This window comes from Centruroides vittatus, unplaced genomic scaffold (assembly GCF_030686945.1).
Source record: "Centruroides vittatus isolate TY-2023 unplaced genomic scaffold, ASM3068694v2 contig_1777, whole genome shotgun sequence".
Taxonomy (NCBI): domain Eukaryota; kingdom Metazoa; phylum Arthropoda; class Arachnida; order Scorpiones; family Buthidae; genus Centruroides; species Centruroides vittatus.
Window position 1 is genome coordinate 446,173 of NW_027121088.1, and position 16,291 is coordinate 462,463.

At 26.0% G+C, this 16,291-nt stretch overlaps 3 protein-coding genes across 5 annotated transcripts in view; 2 read left to right on the forward strand and 1 right to left on the reverse strand.

Annotated features, from left to right (window-relative positions):
• Positions 1 to 11,585, reverse strand: part of LOC136969364 (DCC-interacting protein 13-alpha-like) — a 58,784-nt gene extending 47,199 nt beyond the window's left edge. For 2 of the 3 annotated variants that reach the window (XM_067263499.1, XM_067263496.1), the window contains exon 1: positions 654 to 733. In XM_067263499.1, the coding sequence (XP_067119600.1) occupies positions 654 to 707 (54 nt within the window). In that variant the 5' untranslated portion in view covers positions 708 to 733. Of the gene's footprint in view, positions 1 to 653; positions 734 to 11,380 lie in introns of those variants that run through there. The other variant, XM_067263497.1, reaches the window with a different exon arrangement.
• LOC136969381 (tigger transposable element-derived protein 1-like) lies at positions 5,692 to 6,354 on the forward strand. The gene has a single exon (XM_067263522.1). The coding sequence runs from the start codon at positions 5,692 to 5,694 to the stop codon at positions 6,352 to 6,354; it is 663 nt and encodes a 220-aa protein (XP_067119623.1).
• A 308-nt stretch (positions 11,586 to 11,893) lies between the features above and the next one.
• LOC136969363 (acylamino-acid-releasing enzyme-like) overlaps positions 11,894 to 16,291 on the forward strand; it is a 105,740-nt gene continuing 101,342 nt past the window's right edge. Inside the window, exon 1 of the mRNA XM_067263495.1 lies at positions 11,894 to 12,035. Within this exon, the coding sequence (XP_067119596.1) occupies positions 12,024 to 12,035 (12 nt within the window). The 5' untranslated portion in view covers positions 11,894 to 12,023. The remainder of the gene's footprint in view (positions 12,036 to 16,291) is intronic.

Here is a 16,291-nt window from a genome sequence, read left to right on the forward strand (position 1 = left end):
AAGAAGTTAGATTTTGATCTGTTAGATTTTGAAATCTGGACACTACCTCTGCACCACATACAAATCTTACTTCAGCAGAGAAGAGGTGTAAGTTTCCCATGGTTGCATGACATCATGATTCTTGCACACACTGTAGGGTCATCTGAAGATATTTAAAGCCCTATAATAATCATTTTCAGATCATGCTGTGCATTTTTATCACAATTCTGATCTTGTTTTTTGTTTTCTAAAGTCATTTACTCAGCAACATTGCAATTAAATACAATATTTTCCATACAACAAATATTTGAATTTGCATCTTTAAAAAAATTTCAATACAGATTTTTTTTTCTTTGAAAGAAGCCAAAAGATGCACTACTTAAAGATTGTATTTTTATATCAAACCCAATTTTGCCAATTTGTTGAATATGATGTTTTCTTGCATATGATCACATTCAAAGTATGAGGTACCACTGTATTCAAAAACCACAGGTTGTAAGGTTTAAATTTATATTTAGGTGTTGACTGGCTTTAGTTAAGTTTTATACTTATATAAACAAATTTCAATTATTAAAAAAATGGATATTAAGGAAAAGGGTTGCAATTACTCCCTGACTATATGAATGACCTTAAAATATATTTAAAACTATAAATAAAAAAAAGAGGATAATTACTTGTGGATTATCTTCCCAAGCATCTTCTAAATGTATCTTTTCCAATCCAGGCATGTTTAACTGTTAACTGAATGAAAACAATGATTAACTCACAAATTATATCTATACTGTATCTATATAATATCTAAATTAAATCCTAAAGAATAATTGCCTGTTCTTATCTTGTATGGTTTTAAAAACCTAAATTTAGGATAAAATTCTCAACTTGACAATACTTACACAACAAAAGCCCATGTACACCATCCATTACCAGTTACATAAGGTATCATATTATAAATTTTAAAATTATGAACATTAATATTTTCTTATGGAGAAATAATGTTATACAAAGTAACAAGTGTCATATAATACGAGATCTATTGTATTATCTTAATATATATGATAATGTTGATTACAGTTGAATTATTAATATATGAACTATAGAGCTAATCAAAAGCATTAAAAAAGTAAAAAAGAGAAGAATAAAAAATGAAGAAGAGTGAAATACCAATTACCAAACTGGAAAAAAAAATGTAAAGAAATTTAAAATGTAACTGATAATATAAAGAAAATTAATGTTCATTCTAATTTATATTTTTAAACACATTAAACAAATAAAAAAACAAGCAAAATACATAAGTATGAAGAATAAAAATATAATAATCATACAAAAAAAATTGAAAATTTTCCAGTTATCAACATAATAGCAATAACAAGCATGATAAAGAGAAGACAACCTTAACATAGAAATATATGATGATGATGATGAATTAAATGTTAAGACAGAGTTAATATGGCAAATATAGAAAAATGGGAATATGTAAACAAACACACAAAACAAATAACTAGAAAGAACATCTTATCTACTTAAAAATCTAGAAATTCCTTTTTTCTTAGACATTTACTTTACTTATAAAATAAATTTCTAAACAAATTTTTGAATATGTGATCATACTTTGTTCTCCAATTATATAAATTTTGCAAATAATTTCTGATCTGAACAATTTGCAAAATAATGATAAAAATACTTTCTAATTCAGGGGTTTTTAACCTTTTTTTCTGTTTGATAAACTTCCAAACTAGATTTAATTCATTAATTTCTTCTATACTGATTCAAAATAAGAATAAATTACAAATAGGATAAAATAAAAGAAGTCTAACATTGATTTATATTTTTTCTTCATTAAAATATAAAATTAAAACTCAAAAGTTATATCAATTATTGTCACACATTTTTTTACATTTAAAAATAAAATATAAACAAATTTATTTACATTATATTTAAAAATGAAATAAGTCTATTGACCTTCAATAAGTCTATTGATCCTCAGATAAATCAATTGATCCATTAGGGATCACTAGCAACCAAGTGGAAAATTCCTACTCTAATTATTTACATTATTAATCCTGTAAATTAATTAATTATTCTATCTAATATTTTCACTATTGTGTGGCAGAAATTTCACTGTGCACATAATATTTTTGAACAACAACAGATGTGAAGTAAAGTGATAAAGTAAAAACTTTGAGTGGCATAAATTTTTGGGCTGCAATTTGAAAAAATTATAGACCTATAAATTCCCACTATCATCCATCTGATGTCTGTCTACAGTCTTTAACTACATATGGACTTCTGGTCTATACCAGTAGTTATTTTAATTCAAAAATTTTCCCCAGAATGGTGCTAGCATGACTACTGTTATCAGCAAAAGCATGATGTATTGTATAGGGGTAAGGCTCTACTAAGATGGAGAGGGTATATATTTTAAATTATATATATTAAAAATTGCAAACCATCATTGTGATGATGTCACAAATAATTGCTCATTGTATATGACTTATAAAGACCAACAACTGCCGAATTATCGGGCTAGCAAATGGCTATAGTTTTATTATTAATTTAAGTTAATTTGGTACTAGAGTTAGGCGTTAGGCGCCATCTCTTGCTAAATTTAATAATTAGAATTTTAATTAAATAATTTAAATAAATTTAGGCCTAACTGGAAGAAAAGAATCGGCCCGAAGCGGGACTCGAACCCGCAACTTCTGCTATCCGTGCAGACACGTTACCAGTTACGCTACCCGGACCTTCGGTCCGATCTCCCCTTCCAGTTGATATAAGATTACCGTACGACCATCGACGTAATGACCGTCGATGGTCGTACGGTAATCTTATATCAACTGGAAGGGGAGATCGGACCGAAGGTCCGGGTAGCGTAACTGGTAACGTGTCTGCACGGATAGCAGAAGTTGCGGGTTCGAGTCCCGCTTCGGGCCGATTCTTTTCTTCCAGTTAGGCCTAAATTTATTTAAATTATTTAATTAAAATTCTAATTATTAAATTTAGCAAGAGATGGCGCCTAACGCCTAACTCTAGTACCAAATTAACTTAAATTAATAATATTACTATAGCCATTTGCTAGCCCGATAATTCGGCAGTTGTTGGTCTTTATATATAACGGGTTAGTTGTTGTTTATTTATGTATATGACTTATTTTTAAGTTGTGAGTTTTCATGAATAATTGCTGGTTACAGAAAAGTTATGAGACAACATGATAATTATTTATTTACAGTCATATTTAGTTATATTATTTACATTTTTATTTCAATTATCTCAAAGTTTTAAAGATTACTCTGTTACATCTCAGTTATCTCAATGTTTTCCAGTTTCATTAGCTTATTTGCACAATCACATTAATGTAGGTATTGAAATTGCATTTCATGAAAATACTTTTAATTTTAATGAAAATTTTAATTAATAATCGTCATAAATAAATTATTTCTAAATACAATATAAAATTTTATGAATTTGTAAATTTATTTATTAATTAATTTAATTTTACAAAGATAAAATTGTTTGTGGTGATGTAAGATTACTTCAAATCCTCTTCAAATAGGTATAAAAATACAACCGTAATAAATATTACAAAAGAAAAACATTACTTAAAAAATACATAATAATTTATGAGTACATGTTTTTTTTTATAAAACAATCTAAAAACAAACAGTCTAAATGTAAAAATTTTCAAAATTGTACTTGTTAATTCCACTATGATAAAAAAAACGATGACATGAAACATTGAAATATTTAATATAAAATTAAGATAATGTAAACAAGATATATTACAATTGACACAAGGGACATGTCTCTGCTCATGTCAATTGTTAAGTTAAATTAATTTGTTACACACACACAAAAAAAAAAAAAAAACTGCAGATCAAATCAACAGTAATGTATAATGTATCTCACAATAAATTGAGTTATTTTGTAATACAAAAATTTTAAATTCCTAATCCCTAAATATTCTGTTTAATTCACGAAGTGAATGTACAAAATGCCTAATACTAGTTATTTATTTCTGACAGATCTTTAAAATGTCTCTTTAATACACTAATACAGATTAATGGATGACAAGGTAAGATTTCTGACATTTTTTTAAATATTTTTATTTTATTTTTTTCTGGAATTTTCTGGCTGATCCAAGACAACCTCAACTTACAATTCATACAAAATAAATGTAAAGAATGTAAATACAGTTGTTCTTTAAATAAAATTTGAATATTTTACAATTTTAATGATTGAACATTATTCAAAATCAATTTTTAATGAATTGAACACTTCAAATCAAATCTTTGTATTCAAATGATTTGAATCTTTAAAAAATGGTCAACATGCAGGCACAATATCAAAATATCATTCTGAATTACTTAAAAGCAAAAAATTTAACAATGCCAAAATTCTTTTTTAAAAATCTAGAACACATTTCTTATACCAAGTTACTGCCTCATTTTATCAATTCAGTGCCTCATATCACCCCAATTTGTTGTTTTGAGTGCCTAGATTTAGTGTCCTGTACATTAATACTGTATTTTTCTGGATTAACTGACATGCCACATATAAGCGGAGGAGACCAGCATGCCAGAAACCCTGAAGTTACCAGCATGCTGGTTAAAGTATGACTAAAAAACAAAATTAATCAGATATAACAAAATTAATTAAATAAATGTTAAAGAAAACATTCTTCCAAGTGCAATAAAATAACAACATTGTAACTGACTGACTAATAACCAGGAGGATAGTTTACATTTACAATAATAAAACAATTAGCAGCTTATTGACAGTAGTATTAATAGCAGTTAGTATGCACTGTGCTGAGGATCTAGGCCTATCTTGACTTTGCAGGATAACACCTTCCTCTCAAATTTCATACAAAGCAGAGTTAATTTACAGAGAATTTTATATGCTTATTTTTGCATTTTGATCAAATTTTTATTGTAATTTGATCAATTTGATTGTAATAAACAAAAAAAAAAAAAAAAAGCATTTAATGAGTATTTTAGAAAGACGACAAAATGGAGAAATTAAACATATAATTGTAGTTTTTGATGTAGTGCTGACTGTTCCATAATTTTAGAATAAAAACTGGGTGTCTATGAGATGCCATACAATGCAACTTGTTTGTTTTTTCATGTGCCCTCTGAAGAAGCATATATAACCTCACTTAAACTGGTATGTTGGTTTTTACCATATGAAATTTCTGATTTCATGGTCTCTCCAGAAAGACTGACATGCCAGACAATCCTCAAAAATATGGTAACATTCAGATATTTTCTGAATATTTAGTGTAAATATTGTTCAGCCATTCCGATATAAGCTGATGGACACTAATACTAAGTACAACTGAATGGTTCAAACTTATTGTGACCTTTTTCTTTAGAGTCCATTGCATTAATACAGAGGAGTCCCATACAACGTGGGGGATATGTTCCACACTGTAGGAAATCGCATTATACAAAACATACATTATCAGACCAATTTATGCAAATTCAGGCATGTCTGTAAATTGCAACAGTTGCCACAATATGCTAATGAGGTGTGATTCAGTTTGAAATATTATTTCATTGCAAACAGACTGTTAGTGTTATACATAACTAATTTTTTCAAATAAAGTTTCTTTTAATAAAGGGAAGTCAAAATAGAATACAGGTAACTTAATTATAAAATAAGTATTGTATGCATTATAATAATATTTTTATAAGAAAAATATATATTTTAGCCATGCATACAGAAATAAATAAAATACCTGAGAAGTTGAGAAGAAAAAGTATAGCTCTGGATGACAAAATTAGAATTTTGGATAAATTGAAATCTGGTGCAAAAGTGGCAACCATTGCTAAAGAACTGAACTTACAAGAGTCAACAGTTCGAACAATAAGACAAAATGAAAGCAAAATACAAGCCATATTGTCTAGTACATCTTTATTAGATTTGAAAAAAGTTGCTCAAATAAAAGACATGTTAGTGCCTAAGATAAAAAAATGTTTGATGATATGGATTAAAGACTGTTACTCAAGAAATATACCTGTAAATAGTGTTGCCATAAAACAAAAAGCACTCAAGGTTTATCAACGTTTAAAAGATTCTGAGAGCATTTCATCTAATGAATTGCATAAACCCAAATTTAAAGCCAGCACAGGATGGTTTCACAGATTCAAGATGAGATTTTCTTTGCGTAATATGAGAATAGTTGGAGAAAGTGCATCAGCCAATACAGAAGTAGCTCAAAGATTTTCCGAAATTGTAAAGGAGGACAATTATATAGTAGAACAAGTCTATAACATTGATGAATTTGCTCTGTATTGGAAAAAATGCCTGGTAGGACATATGTTGCATAAAATGAGACTTCTGCTTCAGGTTTCAAGGCATCAAAAGACAGAATAACTTTGGTTTTGTGTTCTAATGCAGCTGGAGAACATGTAACTAAGCCAATGTTAATTAATTGTACAATAAATCCACGTGTAATGAAAAGCGTAGAAAAATCAATGCTTCCTGTGCACTGGTGAGCCAATAAAAAAGCATGGATAACATGCGAAATGTTTTGAAATTGGTTTTATAACTGTTTTGTACCAGAGGTCAAATATTATTTACAATGAAAAAATATTAGTTTTAAAGTTTTATTACTGATAGATAACATGCCAGGCCATCCTATAAATTTAAATCATCCTAATGTTAAAGTGGTTTGTCTACCACCCAACACAACATCAATTCTTCAACCATTGGATCAAGGGATAATACAAACATTCAAAACTTTTTAGTTACATCGTACATTTGAAATGATTTTAGAAAAAATTGATTGTAATTCAAATGCAACAGTTCTGCAAATTTGGAAAGAATTTTCAATACTAAACTGCATAGAAATAATAAACATGTCTCTTAAAGAACTGAAATCTTCAACCCTCAATGCCTGTTGGAAAAAGTTATGGCCAGATGTCGTTATTACAGCAAATTCTCCAACTCCACCAGAAACAGATGTAAATCGCATAATAACTACTGGACAAAATATTGGTGGAGAGGGTTTTGTTGATATGAATGAGACAGATATCATCAAATTAATTAATTACAATAAAGATATTGATAAAATCAAATGAATAGATTTAGCAAATTGTTCTCATTCTAGTAATGAGGAGGAAAATTCAGTCCAGACTTTTAATGCACCAAGCAACCTTTGAGTTTAGAAGATATAAATAAAGAGTTACAAATAGCCAAAACATTAGAAACACATTTTATGAAAATTGATCCGTCAATATAGCGGTTTACAGAATTTAAAAGAAAATTGAATGATTGTCTATCCCCATATTTTCAATCTAAAAATGATCTGGGGATAGAAATGTTTTTAAATAACGATAACAATCAAGACGAAACTATGGACTATTCAAGCGATGAATCTGTACAACCAATATTAACAAAACGGTGTCGTTGGAACTTATTTGTTGATACTTCTGATAGTGAATAAATGTTAAATAGTGAAGTGAATATATTTATTTTTATTAAAAGTTGAAAAAGATATGAGGAAAATAATTTTAAAATGTGTATGTATTATTATTTTTTCATAAACTGCTACTTTTTTAAACTGTCAGTTTCACTGTTCATATATAAACAACAGGTAAGTGTATACATTTGATTTTCTAAACAAAAAATCAGAAACTATATGAAAATGTTAAATTTATCTTACGTGTTATACAGGACTATTTATCGCACTGTACGAGTACTAGTCACAATTTTTTCATTGCATTATATGATTCATGTTTTACAGGAGCACATTATCCAGGATTCTACTGTACTGATACTAATAGTAGGGTATTGGCTAATTGAATTGAAATGCTTCTTGACACAGATTTAAACCTGTAAGTGTATCCCAAATAGAAAAATTCATTGTTTCTTTAATTTGATTATGTAAATTTCTGGTTTTTTAATATCCTGCACTGCCTCTATCTATTCTAATCATCTGAATGATACAGGGTAATCTTCTAATCCCAATTTTGACGCCATATTTTATTGCTAAAGGTATTATAATACCTAATCATTATGCCTTTGTGTCCTTTCTATCATAATTTAAAATTTATTTTGTATACTAGTACTTTTTTTATATATTAACAGGACTTATTATACTGGAAAATTATGGATGAAGATATTTAGTCTTACAGATCAGAAGTAATGTTTTTTATTTAGTTCACCTGTGCAGGTGAACTAAATAAAAAACATTACTTCTGATCTGTAAGACTAAATATCTTCATCCATAATTTTCCAGTATAATAAGTCCTGTTAATATATAAAAAAAGTACTAGTATACAAAATAAATTTTAAAGTATTATAATACCTGCTCTGGTTTTAACCAGTAACTCTGAAATGCACTTGTAGGAAAAACTGGAAAAACACAAACCAAAATATCAACTCTACACCTTCTATACTTTCCCAGCAGTGGTTTAATCAAAAACCACAATGTTATTATTTAACGTTGTGGTTTGAAATATGTTAACATTCCAAACGTATTTCAAACCACAACATATTTCAAAATATGTTAACATTCCAAAACACATTCCATTTCATGTAGACCTAAGGAAGATCTTGAATAGATTGAAAACATTTGTCTTTAAATATTAGATCATCATTAAACGGTACTGGAAACAAAAAAGACTAAGTTAAATGAGATTTTTTATTAGAATTACTTTTAAGTTACTTTAAGTTATCACAGATGAATACTCAATAAGCTTTGTCATGATCATTGCAAAACTTACATGGTAGAACAAATAATAATTTCCTAAAACATTATATCAACATTTGTTAGTCTGAGACAAATATCTCACATTTTGTACTTGAGTTGTAGCTAATAGGCCTAGCGTCAGCTAGAAAAGAGAACAATTTCAGTAAGAATTTTTTCCATTTGCCCTTATATCCCTCAATGATTTATTCCTGGTTATAGTACTGTGTGCCAATTGCCAGGTTATGTGGAATTGTTATGAATGAAGTAAAATAAATAAATATATTTTAGAAAACAACAGGACTTTTTCAAATACATTTTCAAAAGATTAATAAAAAATGAAGAAGTGAATAATAATAATAAATTTAATAATATACCATAAGTCAATATTTTTATTTATAAACAAAAGAATAATTAACATTAGCTTAAATATAATATGCCATATTAGTGTAGAATTCAATAAGTAGGTAATGTAATAATTAATGGATTTTTATTAATATTAATGGCTATCAGAGGGTATCACACTAATAAAAACTTAAAATATTTTATTGATCATGAATAAATTTCAATAAAACTTGCCAAAAATTGTATGAGCTATATCCTTTTTAAAGTTCTTCTAGATTTGCCAAAAATTTACAAATATATCACTTTGGAAATTGAAATTCTCTAGATCTAGGGACAAATCCCTAGACTTGACAACACTTTACAATGAAGCATAAAAAGAGAAGAGAAAATTATATATTAAAGAAAATTAAAAATTTTAAAATAATTCTGGAAACGCATAATAATTTATCAATTATTATTTTAAATATAACTAAAATTATATTACATTAGCTTCAAAATTTTGTCTAATTAATTAACAGCCTTTTTATTAGAGACCATCTGTTTTGACAAATCCATCTAGCATTGATCCTTAAAACTCTTTCCAGTTTAGAAATAAGCAACATATAGGTGGCAAAGCAGCTAAAGAAGCCAAGTCAATGATATAGTTTATTTTATATGAAGTCAACTGACATTGGCTAGACTATTCAGCTATTTATCAGCTAGACACATCCATTACTTTTTTGATTCTTATACTATTACAACATTAACTATACACAATGCTTTTAAACAGTATCATATCAGCATATCATATCACATCAGCCTTACATAATAACTGATGTTTAAATTTCATAATTACCTAATAACTAATTGAATAACATAGCTAATATAAAATAAAAAATGCCAAATGATGAAAAGTTCAAAACTTTTTAAAAATTAAAATGAGACAAAATTGTGATTTATATTTTCAAATATTAAATCTAATAATAAACAAATGCAGCAACTATATAGTAAGAAAAGATAGTAAGCCAGGCAAGTAAAATCAAAAACTAAAATAAATACAATATGATAATGCAATAATTCAATAATAAATCATAACATTAATAAATTTTTGTGACAAATAATTATCAATACTAAAATATAATAAATATTCCTTTTTAATATGTATAATTTATTGTCATCCAAGTCGTGTTTATGTTTTAGTATACAACATGTTTACATCAAATTTTAATCATACTTTTAACTATTACATGGTTATCATAATATATTTTACACACTTTTGTAATGAAATTTCCTCATAAATAATTCAACAGAAAGTCAAACAAAACCTTTTACTTTCCAAACTGTTAAAAAGCAGTAGCTTTTTGTTTTTGAGTATTGGTGAAGGCCAAAAACATTCTGAATTTTCATTAAAGTTCTGTTACTGGTATTTAAAAATTGTTTTTATTTGATTGCTCCAGTAATTTGAAAAAGAGATAGTTATAAAATATGTGCTTGCATTTGTGTTTGCATGTACAGTATCTAAATTTTATTATATATATAATTTTTAAATAAAAATAGGTAACTGCATTGTTGTGTTAAAATTTTGCATAATTCCATTACAGAATAAACAGACAAGTAAAGTATTCAAGTAAAGTTTATCTAAAGAATTCTTTGATATCATTTTTATATTATTTATTTAACTAAACAACTTAACACACAAAGTTAACATTTTAATTAACATAATTATTGAAATTAAGAAATGAAAAATCCCAGAAATGCTTCTAAAACCTTAAAGTATTTATCTCCTTGATGGTTTATTTGTTTATATCATATAAGTTAGTTAACTTTAAGCAATCCCAAAAAAGAAATAAAAAAAAACTGTAAATTAATTTAAGTATCAAATTGCAGTCATGTACGAATAGGTCATAAGCAACAAAAAAACTCATCTTGATCTAGAAACAGTATCAGAAATTAATATATTTTATGGTAGAGAATGTTCTGAAGTGCAAACAACAATTACACACATTCATTACATCATTAAATATAAATTAGCAAATTATGATCATTTTGCTTATTTGGCAACCGTCAAAAGAATATAATTACCGAATAATAAAATAATTGTAATTATTTTTGGGAGATAAATAAATAAAATCTTATTTTGTGAAACTTAATTAATTTCTCAGTACTTATATTTTGTGTTAGTAAACAACTGTCAAATAATTGAAATATTAATTAAGGTTCTATTAAATATTACATTAAGGTAAATAAATATATAAATGTTGGAGTTCTAAACAATTAATTTAACATTAATGTTTAATCATAATGTATTTTGGTATTAATATAACATCATTAATTATATTTAAACCAATATTTTTGCACAATTATTCGTAATTAATTTTTACTTACCGAAAACTAACTGTGTATATATATATTTATATATAATAATATCTTAAAATTCAAATAGTTTACAATAAAATTTCTATTAGCATATTTTTTTATTAGCACCTTTTAAAAATATTTAACTATTTATCTTTCTAAATTAAATTATATCCGCCCAATTCGGTACAAATGCACTCCAATAACAAACCGATGCATCCGCCCCCTTACGTTTATTTTACTTTTTTGTTTTAATTTCTATCTAATTTCTAAAATAAATTTTTAATAAATAACCTTAATATATAAATGTAAAATTTACAAAAAAATAATAATGCAATTCGATCTTATATTTTATCTCTAATTATTAATATTAAATTTCTAAAATTTGATATTGTATATAATAATGGAGAGATTTAAAAAGATATCGTGCACGTGTTTTGATATGTTGTTTTATAAAATTTTACATTATAAAATTACTATTATTATATATTTATGTATATTTTATAAAAGTAAATTATTAGTATTGAGAAAATGGCAAGTGACGAAATAAAACTTGAGATCGTCTGCGTTAAGAAAGTTCACTTCCGGTAAAATTCTCCTGACGTCATGAACAACTTCCGTTCTTGATATATCACGAGTACTTTTTGAAGTATATTTAGAGAAATATTAAAGAATGAACGGAGAGGTATAAATATACATATATATTTTTTATTATTTAATTTTTCATAATATATGATGATATATTTAAGATATACAAGCATTTTTATATATAATTTTCGTAATTATTAATAATTTACTTACTAAATTTGTCGTAGGATATTTTTGGATGACTTAAAAATATATTTTAAAATTATTTAAATGCTTTAGATCATTTATTGTTTTTCTCTCTTTAAATTTTAATTTATTATTATTTAAAGTACGAACTAACAGAAATTCAATCTGTTCAAATGATCCGATTCCTTATCAAGATTTTTTCAAGTCAATGATTATTAATTAATTTAACCATTTAAGTAAAAGTTACTTTTAGGTCAATATACATATATGTATACATGTATCATTTATCTAAAAGTAACTTTTACCCATAATCTTTAAAATACTTTGTAAAATATATATATATATAGCATTGGAATGTCTAAATGGAAATCAGGTGTTGGTAATTGAGGATGAATTTAATTTAATAAAATTTGATGAATATTGTTGTTGAAATTTTTAAAAGTATAATGGCGTGACATATTTTAATTTTGTTGGAGTCTAGAGATGTCGTATTTTTATGTCTTACAAAGTTCCAGTTGTGCTTTCATCTCATAAGGAAATATTACATTAATATAACAAATCAAGTGGATCCTTTGTTAGAATTATCATCTCTTGAGACAGATGATGTGCAGCTATTCGTCACAAATGCGTATAAATATAGAATATGTGCAATTTATAATCGAAAGGATTGTAACATATTTGCAAATACGTGCATGAATAATAGAATATTTATTGAATAAAGTTCTAAAATGCTTTTTTGGAATAAATTATTTAAATTGGGGTCCCTAAACTATGGTCCGCAGGCTGGATCCGGTTTGTGATGAGGCTTTATCCTGCTTACGTTGCTTGTAAACAATTAAAAACACCACAATTTAAAAAATATTTTACTTGCGTTAAACGTTTCCAATTGAAAGCCAGGGAAAGTAAGCAACAGGGCCATATTTGTTTAAAAATAAATATACCATTTTGTTGAAACATTCAAAACTTGGATGACTACCTAACTGCTTCTCAAAATAAATGGTATTTGTAATGTATTTTCTTAAAAATTTTAATAAAGTTCTATGATTATTATTTTTTAAATTTACATATACAGTATATGTGTGTGTGATATTAAATCATTCTGGCCCGCTGCTGTTATCAGAATTAGTAATGTGGCCCTTCTCTTGAAAATTTTGGGAACCCCTGAACTAAATACTTAACAAAATTTGAAAACAGTAGATTTTTATCTTATCATCATATGTTCAAGTTTAAAGTTTGAAGTTAATTAGAATACTTTTGGAAGGTTTAATATTGCTTAGTTGAAAGAATTATATATATAAATAACATCGCTAGACCCAATATACTATAAGCTAGACTCCAACCAAATGCCGAATTCTATCTAACCCAATAGAATTCGGCATTTAGTTGGAGTCTAGTTGAAAGAATTTATATCCCTTGATGAGGTACTAACAAGGCTCAAAGGCACTTTGATTTTTTAAGTATTTATAAGTGCTCTTGTTGAATTTTATTGGAGTTTGGAAGATTATTTTTTACAACATACAAATATACTACAGGAAAGACTTCACTGTATTTACCTTTAATTGAACATGGTGAAAACAAATTTGAATGGTTTTTATGACTATAAATAGGCCCAATAAACCCAATATATTCAGTATCTCAGATTAATTTTTGGTATGCTTCATTTTATTAATTGAGTATGTTATTGCTTTTTCTTTTACTAGATAATATATTACAGAAAGATGCATAACAAAGAAGCTTGTATGAATTCTTTGTTAATTTAAAGATAGTTTTAAAAATTCTTTTATCATTTCTATAATGACTTTAATTCAACATTTATTAATAGAAGTAATAAGTTTTTAAGTCTTTAACAAAAAAGAACAAAACAATATTCAAAATGAAACCAAATAAAAGTTAAATCAACAAAGTTTCTAAAAAGTTTTTTATTCTTTAACAATAGCTTAAACACTAAAATTTAATTTAAATTTAAAATTTTACTAAGTATTAAATTGAACTGAAAAAAGAGTTTTAAATAACAAAAATGCATTGAAATAATAGTATGTACTAAACAAGTTTCCACTTAAAGTCTAATTTTAACCTTACATATAAAATGTTAACAAGAATGTTTTAAAAATTACAATCTAACCAACAAATATAAACTTTCTAACTTGAATACTTATTTACCTTAACATTTACAGAATTTTTCTAATCAGTTGTTTCTTCTAGAAAATAAATATGTAATTCTAAATTCTTTTTGTTCTAATGAATGTTTTTCAGCATCCTAATCCATCCTAATCCAAAATTTTATCCTTTGTCTTTCTTGTTTATTCCTTTATCTTTACCTAACGCTGTGTTAGTTTTTCCATAGTTATCAGCATTTTTTGTAATCATTTAAAATTATCTTTATCTTTTACCACTCTATGGTAGAACTTCTACTAAATGCTTCTTCTATCAATACTATAACATTCCCTTCTTTTTTTTGTCAGTTTATATTCTTTGTTAACTATGCATTAATTAATTTGTAGTGAAAACCAATATGAGTGATTCAAGATGGAATATAAACCATATAAAAGCATTTCAGAAATTTTTAAAATAATTATTCTGGAAAATAGAATAATTATTTTAAAAATTTCTAAAATGCTTTTATATGGTTTATATTTCATTTAAAAAAGTAAAAGCATTTAACCAATTTTGTATAATTGACTAACTCAGGTTTGGTTTATTTACCTGTAGAGAATGAATATTATTAGTTTATTACACATTATATGGTCATCTGAGTTAATGTTGGATATACTATACCAGCAGAGATCAATTATACATAAAGGGTAAAAATTTATATTGTTTCTCATGTAGTTTAAATATAAAGATAACATAATAAATGCTATGCAAAATATTCAGATGCCAGAAAAAGTCATTGTTAGATAAAAATGAGGAACATAAAAAGAATATTTTATATCAGATAAATTAGACAACGTACCCTAAGTTGTTTCAGATAAATTAGATAATAGAAATCAATAGACTGATGATTTTTTTTTAAAAATAGGACTTTAACATATAGATAAAATAAGAAATAATGATAATCATATTAATAGTTGCTATAATCGTGTTAATGTAAAGTTTTCTATTTTATTTCATAATTAGCAAAGTTTTCCTTTGAGGAAAATTTACTTTGAAATAAGTCGTCATATTAAATACATAAAGACAATCAAGCCTGAAATACTCTAATGATCAAATGATAAGAATAGTCTAAATTATTTAATTTTATTCAAAATTAATATAAGATAATGACTTAACCACTAAAATGAAGGATTTAGGATGATTATATTAATTGAAATTATATTAATGATATTTTCTGCTTTACTTAAAAATCTTATCTTGTTTTATTGATCATAGCAAAAATTTCAGATATTTATTCAACAATTTGAAGCAAAAATTCAAATAGAAAAGTATAAGCTGAAACTATATGAAAGCATGAACTTTGAGAAGGATTAATGCACAATACTGGAAGGCCCAAAAGTCAGTTAACTGAGACATTTTAAGATTATTTTAGAAATGATTTTTAACAGATATTTACGATTATAACTCTGTAACTATGAACTTATATCTCTGTTATAATTTTTATTTATTAAAGTATGATATGATTCAGTTGCTTCCAATGAAGTGAGTGAATCATGTATGATAACGTGCAGCAGTTCCAAGTTTTAGTTGTTTTTTCAGAATAAATTATATCTTTGGTTAACTGATTTTTGAGCTCCCATGTATAATAGCGAAATGAAATGGCTATTACCTAAAAACTCCAAAAAACTGGATGTATTTACTAAAATTAATATCAAAAAACTTTAAATCCATTAAAAATTACATGTTTATTAACAGAGCAAACATTTTTAATTGGTGTAAAATGGCCATCATCAGGTTCTAGAATGGAATATAATAATTAGGACAGAAAGCAAATTTAAAAGTATAAGTATTCAAACAATACAAATTCACATAGCAAGTCACATGCACAGGAGCTTAAATATATTAAACTAAAACATAACAAATAGGAATAAATAATTAGAAGAAAAATACTAAATACAAACTAAAATAATTAAATAAATACAGTGTACATTCAAATATTGTGAGTAAAAACATAAATATAGCAAAATGGTGATAAAGTAAACTATAAAACTTTAAATAATGCTCTCAAAGCAT